At 50.9% G+C, this 21,156-nt stretch overlaps 1 protein-coding gene across 4 annotated transcripts in view; it reads right to left on the bottom strand.

The window, feature by feature from the left end:
• Positions 1 to 21,156, bottom strand: part of PLXNA1 (plexin A1) — a 305,584-nt gene that overhangs the window by 10,187 nt on the left and 274,241 nt on the right. For 3 of the 4 annotated variants that reach the window (XM_073644943.1, XM_073644946.1, XM_073644945.1), the window contains exons 24-29: positions 13,319 to 13,465; positions 12,900 to 12,953; positions 11,200 to 11,359; positions 10,835 to 10,938; positions 10,443 to 10,539; positions 761 to 951 (exon numbers count right to left, since the gene is read on the bottom strand). In XM_073644943.1, coding sequence (XP_073501044.1) covers positions 761 to 951; positions 10,443 to 10,539; positions 10,835 to 10,938; positions 11,200 to 11,359; positions 12,900 to 12,953; positions 13,319 to 13,465 — 753 coding nt within the window. The remainder of the gene's footprint in view (positions 1 to 760; positions 952 to 10,442; positions 10,540 to 10,834; positions 10,939 to 11,199; positions 11,360 to 12,899; positions 12,954 to 13,318; positions 13,466 to 21,156) is intronic. The other variant, XM_073644947.1, reaches the window with a different exon arrangement.

Here is a 21,156-nt window from a genome sequence, read left to right as displayed (position 1 = left end):
CATCCCCCGCCTTTAGATTTGCTGATGTAGAGGAAGTGAAATTACTCCGCCAATCACAGTCATCGGGGGCAGATACCAAGGGAAATAGAGCCGTCGTCCGGGGGTCTGCGCCTGCTCCGTTATCAAGCAGTAAAGGAACGTGTATGGAAATCCACATGTATCCTGCATGTACGAGGCTGAGGCGGGTCAGATCGTCAGGATCCGATATTCCAGGACATCTGATTGCCGGACGGACCACCGGGAGGGCGCCCCGCCGGATGGACTACCGGGAGGGCGCCCCGCCGGACGGACCACCGGGAGGGCGCCCCGCCAGACCAAATCAACTGCAAGGAATATTTATCTGATATTCAATTATTCCAGATTATCTTTCTATCATAATCCCGGATTAGCAGCTCTTGAACTGAATAAAATGATATTTTTCTGTCTCTTCTTTAAATTTCTGATTACATTTTTCACTAATTTCAGGACGTCTGTTTGCCGTCAGTGAATGGAAGCTTTCTTGTTGCTGTTGAGGGGCCTGTACGGATCATCTCTTACAGCACTTTTGCTGTTTGCTACACAATATATATATATATATATAATTTCATTCACTGAAAGTCAGCAGAGATCATTAGTGTAGGGGTTAATACACAAAGTTTATTTGAAAGTTGCTGAATTTTCCGTGGCCCCATAATATGTTACCGTGGGGTTGTCTGGAGTGGAGCCCTCAATGACCAGATGGAGGACCCCGCACTAGAAAAGGGTCTTCCAGATCTCTTACCTTGGTGGCCAGCAATCGGGTAAGGTAGATCTCGGACACCATCTTGCTCCCTCGGTCTCCCTCGCGTTGGTCCAGGTGGTCGTGGTTCTTCACCAGATGCCAGAGCTTGGTGCCGCTCTCCAGATCGGGGGTGATCATCGGCGTGCGGGAGCGCAGGCTGTCAGGGCTGGATGCCGTCCGTAGCATGCTCTCTGGAAGGAGGACAGAGGGAGGTCAGGAGGACATGGTGGCCTACAACCTGCAAGTCTGGGGTCATCGATGCATGCTGGGAGTTGTAGTATCTCAGACATCCCCGTGCTGGAGAAGCATTGACTGACACTTCTAATTGAACTTCATGATGTGTTGAGTTGATTCGCTGCCGGTGTCCCATCAGCGTCATCACAAGCCCACACGTTTCCCCCATCAGGTCCCAGCAATCACTCAGCCTCCAGAATAACCAAACGCCGGCGAGATCCACCGCTCATTTTACGTTTCATCAATCCCATTTTTTATGTATTATCTACTTAGCTCAAAGCCCATGATGGCATCGGAAAGGAAAGGTCTCTACTTCTAAGCTGTTGCACATGATGGGACACTGACGCAAGCTGACTGCTATTATTCCATGTTATCAGCCAGACTAGGGAGGGGACTCGCTGTACAGTCTGCCCAGCAATCACCAATATTGCCGGGAACCTCCAGGAAGACATATTACAAGCTGCTGATTGTAGCATTGCTGGCCCTTTAAGAGCGCCTCCATCATAGACGTGCTGCAGCAATGCTGTAAGTCAGTAGATGGCGAGGCGCTGTGTACCTTGCGTCTGATCTGCAGCTGCCACAGAACTTTTATTTCTATTCTTTGTTTTGACCCCCTGTCGTCCTGTAAACGACACCTACGATGCAAACTGAGAAGCAGACGCTCGCACCGCGCTGACATTTCAAAGCCAATTATGTGCGATAATTAATTTCAGCATCGCTATCAATTGCCTCTGATTTGAGATCGGTTCTGCCGCTTTAATTAGTGACTAAAAGGACGGATATTTGCTTGACCTCCAGACAATGCGTTACTGGGAGATAAACAGGCACAACGGACCGTGACAAGGAGAAGAGCGGAGGAGAAAGGGCCTAGTGGTGCTCTGTGCGGCCCCTACATCTCCACCGCTGCCTGCGATCCCCCCTCATGCTCTGCGAAACCCCTACATCTCCATCGCTGCCTGTGATCCCCCCTCCTGCTCTGCGAAACCCCTACATCTCCACCGCAGCCTGCAATCCCCCCTCATGCTCTGCGAAACCCCTACATCTCCACCGCTGCCTGTGATCCCCCGTCCTGCTCTGCGTGGCCCCTATATCTCCACCGCAGCCTGCGATCCCCCCTCATGCTCTGCGAAACCCCTACATCTCCACCGCTAAAGTGATCCCCCCTCCTGCTCTGCGTGGCCCCTATATCTCCACCGCAGCCTGCGATCCCCCCTCCTGCTCTGCGTGGCCCCTATATCTCCACCGCAGCCTGCGATCCCCCCTCCTGCTCTGCGTGGCCCCTATATCTCCACCGCAGCCTGCGATCCCCCCTCCTGCTCTGCGTGGCCCCTACATCTCCACTGCTGCCTGTGATCCCCCGTCCTGCTCTGCGTGGCCCCTACATCTCCACCGCTGCCTGTGATCCCCCCTCCTGCTCTGCGTGGCCCCTACATATCCACCGCTGCCTGTGATCCCCCTCCTGCTCTGCGCGGCCCCTACATCTCTACCGCTGCCTGCGATCCCCCTCCTGCTCTGCGCGGCCTCTACATCTCTACCGCTGCCTGCGATCCCCCCTCATGCTCTGCGCAGCCCCTATATCTCCACCGCTGCCTGCGATCCCCCCTCATGCTTTGTGCGGCCCCTACATTTCCACTGTTGCCTGTGATCCCCCCTCCTGCTCTGCGTGGCCCCTATACCTCAACTGCTGCCTGTGATCCCCCCTCCTGCTCTGCGTGGCCCCTATATCTCCACCGCTGCCTGTGATCCCTCCTCCTGCTCTGCGTGGCCCCTATACCTCAACTGCTGCCTGTGATCCCCCCTCCTGCTCTGCGTGGCCCCTATATCTCCACCGCTGCCTGTGATCCCCCCTCCTGCTCTGCGTGGCCCCTTTATCTCCACCGCTGCCTGTGATCCCTCCTCCTGCTCTGCGTGGTCCCTATATCTCAACCGCTGCCTGTGATCCCCCGTCCTGCTCTGCGTGGCACCTATATCTCCACCGCTGCCTGTGATCCCTCCTCCTGCTCTGCGTGGCCCCTATACCTCAACCGCTGCCTGTGATCCCCCCTCCTCCTCTGCGTGGCCCCTTTATCTCAACCGCTGCCTGTGATCCCCCCCCTCCTGCTCTGCGTGGTCCCTATATCTCAACCGCTGCCTGTGATCCCCCCTCCTGCTCTGCGTGGTCCCTATATCTCAACCGCTGCCTGTGATCCCCCGTCCTGCTCTGCGTGGTCCCTATATCTCCACCGCTGCCTGTGATCCCCCCTCCTGCTCTGCGTGGTCCCTATATCTCAACCGCTGCCTGTAATCCCCCTCCTGCTCTGCGTGGCACCTATATCTCCACCGCTGCCTGTGATCCCCCCTCCTGCTCTGCGTGGTCCCTATATCTCCACCGCTGCCTGTAATCCCCCTCCTGCTCTGCGTGGCCCCTATATCTCCACCGCTGCCTGTGATCCCCCCTCCTGCTCTGCGTGGTCCCTATATCTCAACCGCTGCCTGTGATCCCCCCCTCCTGCTCTGCGTGGTCCCTATATCTCAACCGCTGCCTGTGATCCCCCCTCCTGCTCTGCGTGGTCCCTATATCTCAACCGCTGCCTGTGATCCCCCCTCCTGCTCTGCGTGGCCCCTATATCTCCACCGCTGCCTGTGATCCCTCCTCCTGCTCTGCGTGGCCCCTATACCTCAACTGCTGCCTGTGATCCCCCCTCCTGCTCTGCGTGGCCCCTATATCTCCACCGCTGCCTGTGATCCCCCCTCCTGCTCTGCGTGGCCCCTTTATCTCCACCGCTGCCTGTGATCCCTCCTCCTGCTCTGCGTGGTCCCTATATCTCAACCGCTGCCTGTGATCCCCCGTCCTGCTCTGCGTGGCACCTATATCTCCACCGCTGCCTGTGATCCCTCCTCCTGCTCTGCGTGGCCCCTATACCTCAACCGCTGCCTGTGATCCCCCCTCCTCCTCTGCGTGGCCCCTTTATCTCAACCGCTGCCTGTGATCCCCCCCCTCCTGCTCTGCGTGGTCCCTATATCTCAACCGCTGCCTGTGATCCCCCCTCCTGCTCTGCGTGGTCCCTATATCTCAACCGCTGCCTGTGATCCCCCGTCCTGCTCTGCGTGGTCCCTATATCTCCACCGCTGCCTGTGATCCCCCCTCCTGCTCTGCGTGGTCCCTATATCTCAACCGCTGCCTGTAATCCCCCTCCTGCTCTGCGTGGCACCTATATCTCCACCGCTGCCTGTGATCCCCCCTCCTGCTCTGCGTGGCCCCTATATCTCCACCGCTGCCTGTGATCCCCCCTCCTGCTCTGCGTGGCCCCTATATCTCCACCGCTGCCTGTGATCCCCCCTCCTGCTCTGCGTGGTCCCTATATCTCAACCGCTGCCTGTGATCCCCCCCCTCCTGCTTTGCGTGGTCCCTATATCTCAACCGCTGCCTGTGATCCCCCCTCCTGCTCTGCGTGGCCCCTATATCTCCACCGCTGCCTGTGATCCCCCCTCCTGCTCTGCGTGGTCCCTATATCTCAACCGCTGCCTGTGATCCCCCCCTCCTGCTCTGCGTGGTCCCTATATCTCAACCGCTGCCTGTGATCCCCCCTCCTGCTCTGCGTGGTCCCTATATCTCAACCGCTGCCTGTGATCCCCCGTCCTGCTCTGCGTGGTCCCTATATCTCCACCGCTGCCTGTGATCCCCCCTCCTGCTCTGCATGGTCCCTATATCTCAACCGCTGCCTGTGATCCCCCCTCCTGCTCTGCGTGGCCCCTATATCTCCACCGCTGCCTGTGATCCCTCCTCCTGCTCTGCGTGGCCCCTATATCTCCACCGCTGCCTGTGATCCCCCCTCCTGCTCTGCGTGGCCCCTATATCTCCACCGCTGCCTGTGATCCCCCCTCCTGCTCTGCGTGGCCCCTATATCTCCACCGCTGCCTGTGATCCCCCCTCCTGCTCTGCGTGGTCCCTATATCTCAACCGCTGCCTGTGATCCCCCCTCCTGCTCTGCGTGGTCCCTATATCTCAACCGCTGCCTGTGATCCCCCCTCCTGCTCTGCGTGGCCCCTATATCTCAACCGCTGCCTGTGATCCCCCCTCCTGCTCTGCGTGGCCCCTATATCTCAACAGCTGCCTGTGATCCCAAGCGATCAACCTATGGGGGTCCTTATACATGTAAAACATAACAAAAAAAACCTTAAAAAAATTCTCTACTTAGTTACCGTAGTTTAAAAACTCCATACAAAAATGCATACACATTACACAGAAAAACAATGATATAAAATAAGCAGAAATGAGGGGAGGGACTAGTTTTGCCCTTCACAATTCCCTTCCTCACAGTGGAGGTTGGCGCCCTAACTTGAAATGGTATGGCGCCCCCGCTCCTTGTCCACTGCCCCTATGTAGCCCTACCACTACTCTAACTGACCAGGCATCCTCTATAGGTGATCAGATAATATGTAATGAACATATATAAATATATACAGTTTACATACTAGAGGGCTGAATATATAGATATAGATATTGCTCAAAAAATAAAGGGAACACTTAAACAACAGAATATAACTCCAAGTAAATCAAACTTCTGTGAAATCAAACTGTCCACTTAGGAAGCAACACTGATTGACAATCAATTTCACATGCTGTTGTGCAAATGGAATAGACAATAGATGGAAATTATTGGCAATTATCAAGACACCCTCAATAAAGGAGTGGTCCTGCAGGTGGGGACCACAGACCACATCTCAGTACCAATGCTTTCTGGCTGATGTTTTGGTCACTTTTGAATGTTGGCTGTGCTTTCACACTCGTGGTAGCATGAGACGGACTCTACAACCCACAGAAGTTGCTCAGGTAGTGCAGCTCATCCAGGATGGCACATCAATGCAAGCTGTGGCAAGGTTTGCTGTGTCTGTCAGAGTAGTGTCCAGAGGCTGGAGGCGCCACCAGGAGACCGGCCAGTACACCAGCAGACAGGCCAGTACACCAGCAGACAGGCTAGTACACCAGCAGACAGGCCAGTACACCAGCAGACAGGCCAGTACACCAGCAGACAGGCCAGTACACCAGCAGACAGGCCAGTACACCAGCAGACAGGCCAGTACACCAGGAGACAGGCCAGTACACCAGGAGACGAGGAGGGGGCTGTAGGAGGGCAACAACCCAGGAGCAGGACCGCTACCTCCGCCTTTTTGCAAGGAGGAACAGGAGGAGCACTGCCAGAGCCCTGCAAAATGACCTCCAGCAGGCCAAAAATGTGCATGTGTCTGCACCAACGGTTAGAAACCGACTCCATGAGGGTGGTATGAGGGCTCGACATCCACAGATGGGGGTTGTGCTCACAGCCCAACACGGTGCAGGACGCTTGGCATTTGCCACAGAACACCAGGATTGGTAAAGTCGCCACTGGCGCCCTGTGCTCTTCACAGATGAAAGCAGGTTCACATTGAGCACATGTGACAGACGTGACGGAGTCTGGAGACGCCGTGGAGAGCGATCTGCTGCCTGCAACATCCTTCAGCATGACCGGTTTGGCAGTGGGTCAGTAATGGTGTGGGGTGGCATTTCTTTGAAGGGCCGCACAGACCTCCATGTGCTCATCAGAGGTATCCTGACTGCTATTAGGTACCGAGATGAGATCCTCAGACCCCTTGTGAGACCTGCTGGTGCGGTTGGCCATGGGTTCCTCCTAATGCAGGACAATGCCAGACCTCATGTGGCTGGAGTGTGTCAGCAGTTCCTGCAAGATGAAGGCATTGAAGCTATGGACTGGCCCGCCCGTTCCCCAGACCTGAATCCGATAGAGCACATCTGGGACATCATGTCTCGCTCCATCCACCAACGTCACGTTGCACCAGACTGTCCAGGAGTTGGCGGATGCTTTAGTCCAGGTCTGGAAGGAGATCCCACAGGAGACCATCCGCAACCTCATCAGGAGCATGCCCAGGCGTTGTAGGGAGGTCATACAGGCACGTGGAGGCCACACACAATACTGAGACTCATCAGGAGCATGCCCAGGCGTTGTATGGAGGTCATACAGGCACGTGGAGGCCACACACAATACTCAGCCTCATCAGGAGCATGCCCAGGCGTTGTAGGGAGGTCATACAGACACGTGGAGACCACACACAATACTGAGACTCATCAGGAGCATGTCCAGGCGTTGTAGGGAGGTCATACAGGCACGTGGAGGCCACACACAATACTCAGCCTCATCAGGAGCATGTCCAGGCGTTGTAGGGAGGTCATACAGGCACGTGGAGGCCACACACAATACTCAGCCTCATCAGGAGCATGCCCAGGCGTTGTAGGGAGGTCATACAGGCACGTGGAGGCCACACACAATACTGAGCCTCATCAGGAGCATGCCCAGGCATTGTAGGGAGGTCATACAGGCACGTGGAGGCCACACACACAATACTGAGCCTCATCAGGAGCATGTCCAGGCGTTGTAGGGAGGTCTTACAGGCGCGTGGAGGCCACACACAATACTGAGCCTCATCAGGAGCATGCCCAGGCGTTGTAGGGAGGTCATACAGGCACGTGGAGGCCACACACAATACTGAGCCTCATCAGGAGCATGTCCAGGCGTTGTAGGGAGGTCTTACAGGCGCGTGGAGGCCACACACAATACTCAGCCTCATCAGGAGCATGCCCAGGCGTTGTAGGGAGGTCATACAGGCACGTGGAGACCACACACAATACTCGGCCTCATCAGGAGCATGCCCAGGCGTTGTAGGGAGGTCATACAGGCACGTGGAGGCCACACACAATACTGAGCCTCATCAGGAGCATGCCCAGGCGTTGTAGGGAGGTCATACAGGCACGTGGAGACCACACACAATACTGAGCCTCATTTTGACTTGCTTTAAGGACATTACATCAAAGTTGGATCAGCCTGTAGTGCGTTTTTCCACTTTAATTTTGGGGGTGACTCCAAATCCAGGTCTCCATTGGTTAGAAGAAGTATTCAATGAGAATATTTCATTCATTCAGATCTAGGATGTGTTATTTGAGTGTTCCCTTTATTTTTTTGAGCAGTGTATATCTCTATCTATCTATCTCTCATCAATATCTTTCAACAATCTGACCAGAAAAAAATAGATACAGTATGAGCCCGCACACAGCTCCCTACATAGAGAACGAGCCCGCACACAGCTCCCTACATAGAGAACGAGCCCGCACACAGCTCCCTACATAGAGAACGAGCCCGCACACAGCTCCCTACATAGAGAACGAGCCCGCACACAGCTCCCTACATAGAGAACGAGCCCGCACACAGCTCCCTACATAGAGAACGAGCCCGCACACAGCTCCCTACATAGAGAACGAGCCCGCACACAGCTCCCTACATAGAGAACGAGCCCGCACACAGCTCCCTACATAGAGAACGAGCCCGCACACAGCTCCCTACATAGAGAAAGAGCCCGCACACAGCTCCCTACATAGAGAACGAGCCCGCACACAGCTCCCTACATAGAGAACGAGCCCGCACACAGCTCCCTACATAGAGAAAGAGCCCGCACACAGCTCCCTACATAGAGAAAGAGCCCGCACACAGCTCCCTACATAGAGAACGAGCCCGCACACAGCTCCCTACATAGAGAACGAGCCCGCACACAGCTCCCTACATAGAGAACGAGCCCGCACACAGCTCCCTACATAGAGAACGAGCCCGCACAGTATGAGCCCCCATATACAGTATGAGCCCACACATAGCCTTCTATAGCCTACTATATATCAAAAGTGAGAAAAAAATCATACCAATTTTATTGATGAGAATGGGACCGATTTTTTATATGCTTGTGTGACCCTAGCTTTCCAGTAATAGGGGTGCGGTCGGCACGGCTTTGGTCACTGCTCTCTGCACAGTACGCAGCGGCTGTAACTGCATCCCTGCATTGATTGAAAGCTGGCTCTAATGCTGAGTGCGAGGGTGTGGTTACAGCCATAAAGCCATGCTGGATGCACATCTATGGCAGAAAGCCTGAGGCTGCCGAGAGGAATAAAGTATAATTACTGGTGGCAGCGGGGCTCTCAGTGCACTGGTCACATGGCTTCAGAGCGCTATTAACGGCATATCTGCATGTTAATAGTGTTTATTTTTACTCGACAGTTTTCCTTTAAGGGTATGTGCAGACGGTCAGTAGCGGCAGCGCTTTGAACGCTGTATTCTATATGTTGCGTCGAAAGCGCTGTACGCAGGTGAATCCGCATGTGTTCATTGAACCATACGGATTCACCGCATCCTATACTTTGCACAAATAGAATTTCTCTTGCGGAGACCCTAGTCTGGAAATACGCGCCGCATGTCCGACTCCGCTGGTGATATGCAGGTGCACGGAGAAGCATAGTGGACATGGGATATCTACAAATCCCATCCACTATGCTGTAACATCTGGTCGCTGCAGATCGCATGCAGCGCAAGTGCGCAGAGTCCAATCCGCAGCAATTACTGATCGTCTGCACGCACCCTAAAGGGTTTGTTTGATTTCCTGAGATGAGTCTGTATTCACTAGGTGACTTCGGACTGTGGAATAGTGACCGTGATATAATTACACAGGAGTAGAATTTGCAGCAGTGCTCTGTATCTAAAGGCAATGGCTTATTATTATTATTATGGATAAAATGTGGGGGATGGGAGTGTGATTGAACTACATGGGGAAAATGCCCCAACACACTGTGCCCTCCACTTTGGCTTTTTGCTTGCATCATATATTTATATACCACATAAACAGATCAGTTAATTAAATGTAATATTTTACTGGGCAGCCTGCAGAAATTCCTCTGTGACCCATCTCAAATCAAAGGGGTGATCCAGGCTAAGAGGAGAAGCCTGCGGTCACACGGAGACTGAAAACAATATTACATCTATTTAACTGTGATCTCTTCATGTGCTATATAAATACATGATGCAAGCTAATGCCCAAAGTGGGGGGCACATTGTGCAGGGGCATCTGCCCCATGTAGTTCAATCACACTCCCACCCCCCACAATTTACCCACAAGTTTTAGTATTTACAATGGCCACCAGCCCCCGGCCTATCACTGCCAAATACTACATACCGTACCTTACACAGAGTGGCAGACTCCGTGCACACACAGGAAGCAGGTACTGTGCAGAGGACTGAGACGACGCCGGCAGGCACAGCTTCTCCGGTCTTCAGGAGCGACTCCATCAGATGCTCCTCTCCGGCAGAGACGGTAGCCATGGCTTAAGTAGAAGCTCCCGTGCTCTGTATGCTTGGTACGTCCTGCCAGACCTCATGCGGCAGGGCAGCACCAGCATTATTTAAATGAGCTGCAGCCGCAGCGGCCCCTGTGCGGATTATAATGGGGGCAATTACTTTTTGGACCAATGGCCCCCTGGAAGGCTGGGCCCCGGGCGGTAGCCCAGATCGCCCTCATTATAATCCGCCTATGGTACCAGACGCCGTGGGTCACCGTTTTCATGAATTTGCGATTTGCTGCCGCAGGATCGGGCACTCACCGTATCGACTCAGAGACTTTGTAAACGTTGAGGAGTTGGAGATGTTGTAGGCCGAGTTCTGCTTGGGCACCAGAGCGACCGAAGATCCGTCAATAACCTGCAGTGATCAGATCACAAGAGAAGAGCGTCCATGTACAATCAGTGGCCATCAGATATTCCTCCCATCCCTCATATACGCGCTGCTCGCCTCCTCCGGGCACGCACGGGCTCTCAACGGGAGAAGTGAATAAGACGCTGCCAGACACTTCTGGCATCCGCTCATCTCACATGAGAACAAAGGATTGGGCATTCTGAACATTAACACAGCCGATCGTTATTTTCCATGACATCTGCCTTTGGGGGGAAAAGTCATGGCGTTGCCCCCATACACGAGGGGATCGTAGGCTACGCACCTGGTAGTGAGCCAAAGTGTTGAGGCGCTTCCAGTCGTTGTCTATTTTGGTTGTCACATCCTCGTCTTGCAGGATTATTCGCGCCATCCTACCCTGGCGCCACTCTGCGGGATGGATGAGAAGGAAGACATACACTTACGTGGACAACCAAATATTACATAGCAAGAGGACCCCCAACAAGTGCAAGAATGTGGGGGGTGACCAAAAACAATCAGCTGATCCGGACTGGGGCGAGACTCTAGGTTCCTGCCGAGGTCCTTGTCTTTTACTTTCGGACCCCATCTCCTTAAGTGGCCCACATATAGACACCCCCCCCGCTGACCACTTCACCCTTTCCTTCTAAGCAGCCATCATGGAGCCCTTACCGAGGTCCATATCTCCTGCTTTGGGTCTCTGGGAATAGGGGACCCCCTTGTACACCGCGTCCAGCAGCTTCTCCTTCACTTGGGTTATGGTGTCGCAGTTCAGCACCTTCACTGGAATTTCGGGGGCGTTTTCATTCTCGGGATTTACACAATTCAGCGTCTGTAATCAAGAGTTTGCATTGTGACAGGAGATTTAGGAATTCAGCGCGACCTGCAATGAACCAATTCAATTATTCTAGATTTTTTTTTCTAGAATTTATGGCTTTAATAAGAGCAACTTCCCCCAGAGGAGCGCAGATCACAGGTGCGAGGTGCAAAGATTCGTTATTGATGCTCATTAAACCTGCCGCCTTCTGAAAGAGAACACTGTGCCGACAATCTCAGCTCTCCCCTAAATAACCATGAAAGGGGGGCATCACCGCGTGGCACGGAGACAATCCTGCTGATTAGATGCACCGAGATAAATCCAGTCTGGACCTGGGGACTATGACACGTGGTGGCCATGGTGGCCCGAGTGGCAGTAGGTTCGGCAACACATGCGATTGTGAAGCCATTTGCTTCACCTGTACTTGTTGCAAAACTTCAGCCATTAACAGATTTTCCAAATGGCAAAATATCGTCCCACGGCCACATCATGACCACCCCGTGTAATAGGTGCCTAATTAAAAGATGGTGGCATAGAGTCCATGCAGTAAGGCATAAAGCAAATTGGGGATTATTCCTCCTTTTAGACCCCAAAGATGCGTTTTGTCACAATGTGTCAGTGCAGATAAGTTCTCCTTTACATGGATGAGTGGCCTGCCCCCAACGAGCCCTAACTGATGAGAGCAAGGCGATCGGCACCTGATTATTTATATTCCATCAGGCAACGATCAAGAGAGGAATTGGTGACGATGGCCGGTCCCGCTCCTCTGAAATAGTCATCATCATCCCGATCTCTGCCTCATTGATCAGGTGTTTGTTGTGTGAATGTGGAACGGGCTGCAGACAAACACCTGATCAATAGAAAAACGTTTCCTCACTGGGCAGAGATCAAGAACGGACCTGCGGTGTGACGCTCACAGAGGATTACCTGCACTGACACATTGCAACAAACTCATCAGCTGTGTGAGAGCAGGATTGGTTTCCAGAGTCCGAATGACAGAAGGAAATCAAAGATATTAACTGTAAAGAACTTAAAAGAAAAGTATTAAAAAGTTTCAGAAGGGGGGGTATCCAGAGCTGCTCCCCTCTGTGCCGATGAGGTTGTGACACGAGCACAAAAAGGATGCACAATTCCCGACAATCATGCACGGCGTGACGTCACTGGCACAGAAGTGAGGGCTGTGGTCGTTGCCGGATAACCCCTCTAACACATATTTACATATCAGCGCCGTATACAAGACGCACATGAGCTCCCCCTGGTGGCAGCTGCAGGCGCCAGCAATATGTCATGCAACTGTCTATATGCAGGAGATTTGGAGCTTTGTATTAGAAAAAAGGGACAGGAAACTGTCATGTGGGTCAAGCAACCCCGAAGACATCAGCCTGTCGCTGTCCTTATGGAAACCAATTAGGATCTACCTCCACCAAGCAGAATATGCGTTTGGGGCACATGTACTCGGATAGACATGAAGCCATGAAATGGATTGAAGGATCCCATCTACAGACCCCCCTCCCACCACCACCAAAGCGGAGGAAGGGGGAGCGAGTAAACTTACTTGAGGCGAGCGGCAACATGACTCATCGCTCAGCCCGTCATCGGCACAAGGATTCTTCAATCCATTAACAGGCAAGCCACATTAGTGAGACACACAGAAGAGGAAGAGACAGGTTGGCGAGAGAGAAAGAGAGAGAAAAAAATACCAATGTAAGATGAACGGGTGGGAAATCACCAATAACAGCGCAGAGCAGCCACAGACTCATCCAGTAAGCAGCGCCTGTGGTCAAGGCGAACACGGGACAGGGGCGAGACCAAAACATGTCTGACCCCATCTGCACTGAGGTATGGCGGACACCGCCATGGGACGACCACCCTCCTGGCTGTCTGCAACTACTTCCCTGCATGATTCATGGCCACCCTGGAGAATAATCATCCCAAAACCGGGATGGCACAGGTCCCCATTCTCCGGACACTGACCAGCATCTTGTAGTCGATCTGCTGGCGGATGAGCTTGTCTTCGCTCAGGGAGTATCGCGCTTCTCCTGTGATGGCGTCGATCGGCCCCTTCTCCATCTGCTGCTTGATGGCGCAGTACAGCATGAACAGCGGCTCGCCGGCACATTCCTGCATGGGACGAGAGGAGGCGACATTTAGGTCACGGGAGGAAACACCCAATTATCTGACACCACATTATAGATCGTATACAACAAAGGGTCCTCCCATAAACATTTATCCCCACCCACAGACCCCCAGCGATCGTATGGGGGTCCCAAATGGCAAAGAACATGTGTTACCAGCACTGCATTCCCTTCTATGGGTCTATGGAAGTGGTAGTATGGGTGTATGACCACTGATCCAAGACAGGGAATGGAGGTAACACATGCGCAGTACCCCTACATAGATGTGAATGGAGTGACAGTAACACATGCGCAGTACCCCTACATAAATGTGAATGGAGTGACAGTAACGCATGCGCACTACCCCTACATAAATGTGAATGGAGTGACAGTAACGCATGCGCAGTACCCCTACATAGATGTGAATGGAGTGACAGTAACGCATGTGCACTACCCCTACATAGATGTGAATGGAGTGACAGTAACGCATGTGCACTACCCCTACATAGATGTGAATGGAGTGACAGTAACGCATGTGCACTACCCCTACATAGATGTGAATGGAGTGACAGTAACGCATGTGCACTACCCCTACATAGATGTGAATGGAGTGACAGTAACGCATGTGCACTACCCCTACATAAATGTGAATGGAGTGACAGTAACGCATGTGCACTACCCCTACATAGATGTGAATGGAGTGACAGTAACGCATGTGCACTACCCCTACATAAATGTGAATGGAGTGACAGTAACGCATGTGCACTACCCCTACATAGATGTGAATGGAGTGACAGTAACGCATGCGCACTACCCCTACATAAATGTGAATGGAGTGACAGTAACGCATGCGCACTACCCCTACATAGATGTGAATGGAGTGACAGTAACGCATGTGCACTACCCCTACATAGATGTGAATGGAGTGACAGTAACGCATGCGCACTACCCCTACATAAATGTGAATGGAGTGACAGTAACACATGCGCAGTACCCCTACATAAATGTGAATGGAGTGACAGTAACGCATGCGCACTACCCCTACATAAATGTGAATGGAGTGACAGTAACGCATGCGCACTACCCCTGCATAGATGTCAATGGAGTGAAGGCAACGCATGCGCACTACCCCTACATAGATGTGAATGGAGTGACAGTAACGCATGCGCACTACCCCTACATAGATGTGAATGGAGTGAAGGCAACGCATGCGCACTACCCCTACATAGATGTGAATGGAGTGACAGTAACACATGCGCACTACCCCTACATAGATGTGAATGGAGTGACAGTAACACATGCGCAGTACCCCTACATAAATGTGAATGGAGTGACAGTAAGGCATGCGCACTACCCCTACATAGATGTGAATGGAGTGACAGTAAGGCATGCGCACTACCCCTACATAGATGTGAATGGAGTGACAGTAACGCATTCGCACTACCCCATACATAGATGTGAATGGAGTGACAGTAACGCATGCGCATTACCCCTACATAAATGTGAATGGAGTGACAGTAACGCATGTGCACTACCCCTACATAGATGTGAATGGAGTGACAGTAACGCATGCGCACTACCCCTACATAGATGTGAATGGAGTGACAGTAACACATGCGCACTACCCCTACATAAATGTGAATGGAGTGACAGTAACGCATGTGCACTACCCCTACATAGATGTGAATGGAGTGACAGTAACGCATGTGCACTACCCCTACATAGATGTGAATGGAGTGACAGTAACGCATGCGCACTACCCCTACATAGATGTGAATGGAGTGACAGTAACGCATGTGCACTACCCCTACATAGATGTGAATGGAGTGACAGTAACGCATGCGCACTACCCCTACATAGATGTGAATGGAGTGACAGTAACACATGCGCAGTACCCCTACATAAATGTGAATGGAGTGACAGTAACGCATGCGCACTACCCCTACATAAATGTGAATGGAGTGACAGTAACGCATGTGCACTACCCCTACATAGATGTGAATGGAGTGACAGTAACGCATGTGCACTACCCCTACATAGATGTGAATGGAGTGACAGTAACGCATGCGCACTACCCCTACATAGATGTGAATGGAGTGACAGTAACGCATGTGCACTACCCCTACATAGATGTGAATGGAGTGACAGTAACGCATGTGCACTACCCCTACATAAATGTGAATGGAGTGACAGTAACGCATGTGCACTACCCCTACATAGATGTGAATGGAGTGACAGTAACGCATGCGCACTACCCCTACATAAATGTGAATGGAGTGACAGTAACGCATGCGCACTACCCCTACATAGATGTGAATGGAGTGACAGTAACGCATGTGCACTACCCCTACATAGATGTGAATGGAGTGACAGTAACGCATGCGCACTACCCCTACATAAATGTGAATGGAGTGACAGTAACACATGCGCAGTACCCCTACATAAATGTGAATGGAGTGACAGTAACGCATGCGCACTACCCCTACATAAATGTGAATGGAGTGACAGTAACGCATGCGCACTACCCCTGCATAGATGTCAATGGAGTGAAGGCAACGCATGCGCACTACCCCTACATAGATGTGAATGGAGTGACAGTAACGCATGCGCACTACCCCTACATAGATGTGAATGGAGTGAAGGCAACGCATGCGCACTACCCCTACATAGATGTGAATGGAGTGACAGTAACACATGCGCACTACCCCTACATAGATGTGAATGGAGTGACAGTAACACATGCGCAGTACCCCTACATAAATGTGAATGGAGTGACAGTAAGGCATGCGCACTACCCCTACATAGATGTGAATGGAGTGACAGTAAGGCATGCGCACTACCCCTACATAGATGTGAATGGAGTGACAGTAACGCATTCGCACTACCCCATACATAGATGTGAATGGAGTGACAGTAACGCATGCGCATTACCCCTACATAAATGTGAATGGAGTGACAGTAACGCATGTGCACTACCCCTACATAGATGTGAATGGAGTGACAGTAACGCATGCGCACTACCCCTACATAGATGTGAATGGAGTGACAGTAACACATGCGCACTACCCCTACATAAATGTGAATGGAGTGACAGTAACGCATGTGCACTACCCCTACATAGATGTGAATGGAGTGACAGTAACGCATGTGCACTACCCCTACATAGATGTGAATGGAGTGACAGTAACGCATGCGCACTACCCCTACATAGATGTGAATGGAGTGACAGTAACGCATGTGCACTACCCCTACATAGATGTGAATGGAGTGACAGTAACGCATGCGCACTACCCCTACATAGATGTGAATGGAGTGACAGTAACGCATGTGCACTACCCCTACATAGATGTGAATGGAGTGACAGTAACGCATGCGCACTACCCCTACATAGATGTGAATGGAGTGACAGTAACACATGCGCAGTACCCCTACATAAATGTGAATGGAGTGACAGTAACGCATGCGCACTACCCCTACATAAATGTGAATGGAGTGACAGTAACGCATGCGCACTACCCCTGCATAGATGTCAATGGAGTGAAGGCAACGCATGCGCACTACCCCTACATAAATGTGAATGGAGTGACAGTAATACATGCGCACTACCCCTACATAGATGTGAATGGAGTGACAGTAACGCATGCGCACTACCCCTACATAGATGTGAATGGAGTGAAGGCAACGCATGCGCACTACCCCTACATAAATGTGAATGGAGTGACAGTAAGGCATGCGCACTACCCCTACATAAATGTGAATGGAGTGACAGTAAGGCATGCGCACTACCCCTACATAGATGTGAATGGAGTGACAGTAACGCATGCGCACTACCCCTACATAGATGTGAATGGAGTGACAGTAACACATGCGCATTACCCCTACATAGATGTGAATGGAGTGAAGGCAACGCATGCGCATTACCCCTACATAGATGTGAATGGAGTGACAGTAACACATGCGCATTACCCCTACATAGATGTGAATGGAGTGAAGGCAACGCATGCGCACTACCCCTACATAAATGTGAATGGAGTGACAGTAAGGCATGCGCACTACCCCTACATAAATGTGAATGGAGTGACAGTAAGGCATGCGCACTACCCCTACATAGATGTGAATGGAGTGACAGTAACGCATGCGCACTACCCCTACATAGATGTGAATGGAGTGACAGTAACACATGCGCATTACCCCTACATAGATGTGAATGGAGTGAAGGCAACGCATGCGCATTACCCCTACATAGATGTGAATGGAGTGACAGTAACACATGCGCATTACCGCTACATAGATGTGAATGGAGTGAAGGCAACGCATGCGCACTACCCCTACATAAATGTGAATGGAGTGACAGTAAGGCATGCGCACTACCCCTACATAAATGTGAATGGAGTGACAGTAAGGCATGCGCACTACCCCTACATAGATGTGAATGGAGTGACAGTAACGCATGCGCACTACCCCTACATAAATGTGAATGGAGTGACAGTAACGCATGTGCACTACCCCTACATAGATGTGAATGGAGTGAAAGTACGCATGTGCACTATGGGACCCCCATTTACATGATCGCTTCTTATGCAGTGTACTGGTTATGTGATCCCTTTAGAGGGGCTATTTCACACTGCATCAGGTGGTGAGCGATGCTGTTGACGTCAACGATTGTGAACGCATTCCAGCAAGTATGTTGGGATGTGTCGTCATAGGCACTGCTCACTGGCTGATGTGGAGTAGAACAACCCCTTCAAGTCCATATTTACAGATAAAAATCCACGGTGGCTCCACCCCAGCTATATGGCAAGGGGTGAAATCCGCATCAGTGACCTGCGGCAGTTGTTAGAATCTCCCCACTATTTACTGAAATCTGCAGCGGGTGGATAAGATGTGTAAACTCATCTAATTGCCAAATCCAGTGTTAGTCCACAGGATATTAGCCAGCAGAAGCCATCAAGAAATGATTACGTCATTTATCGAGCAATAGAAAATGAGTTCCTGAATTTTGCCTCCTCAACATCCCATTTGACAAAATGAGAGGAAAAGAAAACAATCAATACCCAAAACTGAGGACAACGATCATGGAAGTAAAAAAAAAAAAAAAAAAGTTTGTTTTCAAAAAGTTTGAAAAAAAAAATTAAAGTTTTAAAACTTTTCAGTTTTTTTTTTAAAAAAAGAGTTTTAAAACTTTTTTTTTTTTCAAACATTTTGAAAACAAACTTTTTTTTTTTAAACTGAACGGTACAAACAACTGATACTAAAGCTAATAAACGGTTAAAGCATGGACGTTAATAAAGAGTAACGTACATCATCTCAGGGATAATCCGACCATTTTGCATTATCGTTGAGCAGAAGACCCCTCAGACTCAGTGAATATTCAGCAAATCTGAAGAGTGTTATAAACTGGTCTGATCGTAGTGAGCTGCTTAAGTATACACGCCCGAATATTAATTACGGTTCCCGATGGGGATAGAGACTATGGTGACGTCTCGCTGCACTGACAACACCCCTGGCCACCACGGACTTGGACATGGAGCGGCTTTCACATGTCAATCTGCTTTGGTGCAAAAGTGCAAGTACTTCCCTGTCACCATATGCTGTTAGCATCTCGTTAGCATCTGCAGTAATTAAAGAGACAGCTGCTAACGAGCGAGAGCAGGCATACATCATCCCCAGACCTTCCAACAACGCGCTTGTCTTTGAAATTATGGTTCATTTGCAAACTTAGCTTCATTAATTCAACTTGGGGAAGGCGATGTGCAGGATCTGAGAGGAAGCAGCCTGCGCCTGGCCGCGCTGAGAATAATTAATCGTTCTGGAGATAAAGAGGAGTCAGAAGTTTTCGGGGAGACCGGCCGGATGATTGGCGGATGAACCACCGAGTGGAGACTGACGTTTGTGCAGCGCAGCTTGGAGTGGAAGACCAGCAATGGTTGTGCTTTGTGTAAGCAACCATCTTTATATTCATGAAATTTGCGGGTGGAGGATGGTGATGGGTTTCTTACTGAAGGACTAAGTATAGACAAAGAATGATAGGCAGAAGTAATTAATGACCATCTTCCACACCACTCGTTTCCAAGCATGGTCCGTAGCACGGTGTCAGGCCGGCGCGTCCGATCCGGCAGACGAGAACCATCTGGTTTCCGATCTGGCAGGTCAGCATCTTCTATAGCTATCCATATTAAAGGTCACCTTGACGTGGTTGGAGGCTATTGTGCTCTTTGATCAAAAAACACCCAAGTACCTTACAATTTTAAGCAATAGTAGAGTTCATGTATTCATTAATCGCAGTGTGCTGACACATGGTGTTTGTACATTGGCCTCGTAGCCTATTTGTGCACCTGTACCTTAATTACTAAAGATGTGTGGGCCCTATTTTTCTTTTTTGTAGCACGTTCTTAGGCGTCTCTTCTGGCAAGTCAGCAGATGTTAAGATGTCTGATCCTTCAGATCACCCAGAAATGTCCCTTCCATTGTATAACCTTTTAGGCATTCAGAAAAGCTGAAACTGATCACATGACTCCTGTAGTCAGGGGGGCGGAGTTTACACCTTTTAATGCCCTGAATGGCATTTTGTGAGTCCTTTTTTTTTAGCTTTGCCCCCTGCATTTCACAAATGGCCACATTACAAGGGGAGAATTTCCTGGTGGCGCGTTCCTTTGAACGTACAATATAAACCCGGCGTATACAAGCAGAAAGCTCCAAATATGAGCAGAGCGTCACGGACGGGCTCTAGCTCATCAGGCATCTAATACCGCACGTTTTTCAACACTTCGGAGTCGTTTTCTTTCTCCGTCGCTTTTCTGCCTTTGCTGGGAATGTCTCATTACACTTGTGATAAATAACGGCGCGGGACGTGAGAGGCGGCAGGAAATCTATAATATACATTATATACACACACACAGTTTGACAATCCAAAAACAGGGCCACCCAGCTCTCCTAGAGCCCAAAAAAGAAAATCTGCCCTTTTTTTAGGTGGCGCGGCATCCCCATGCTTCCTCCATGGCCTCCCATGATGCACTGCTCTATTAGCGCGTGATAACAGATGGTCTGCCGGGCCACGACCGCAGGAAGAGCGCAGCCGGCTACTGGTAATGAAGATGAAATGGATTGGGAGAGGGGTGGTCGATAGGAGCTAAAGCCTCCGGAGGGGGGTAATGGGTTCTGGGGGGCTTAAAGCTACTGGAGACTGGTGCAAAATTGTACAAAAAAGGGCCCAACGATTATGTGGCAGGAGCGGTCACAGCGGGAGGTGACATTCAGGCTCTGGTCGCCCTGTCGCCTCCTGGAGACCTTTAAATGAATGACTGATTGTCAATGAGGCAAACATTAGCAAAATTTCCCGAGCCCGGTACGATGGCGGAGGAATAAGATCCATGCTGAAGACTCTGGGGGTCTCTTCTATCCCTGTCCACAGGAGCTCACAATCTAATTTCTCTCTCAGCATGATGATATACATTGTGTTTCTATTCCTCACCATTATCACAATCGCTGCTTGTGAATTGGAACATTCCTGGTTACACACACACAGGCTGAAAACATGTCCTGAGATTATACTTCTCACAGCTGAGGGTTTGTTACAATTGTATTCCTTCTAGACAATCTGTGAGCTGAACACCCATCAACTATCAGGACAGGAAAGGCATCAGTATGGTTGTTACAATAAAGGTCTACACTGGATACATTAAAACAGACCCTCAGCTT

The sequence above is a fragment of the Phyllobates terribilis genome, unplaced genomic scaffold (assembly GCF_046119375.1).
Source record: "Phyllobates terribilis strain yellow unplaced genomic scaffold, ASM4611937v1 Scaffold_8__6_contigs__length_399053987, whole genome shotgun sequence".
NCBI lineage: Eukaryota > Metazoa > Chordata > Amphibia > Anura > Dendrobatidae > Phyllobates > Phyllobates terribilis.
This window is presented reverse-complemented; position numbering and strand designations above follow the sequence as displayed.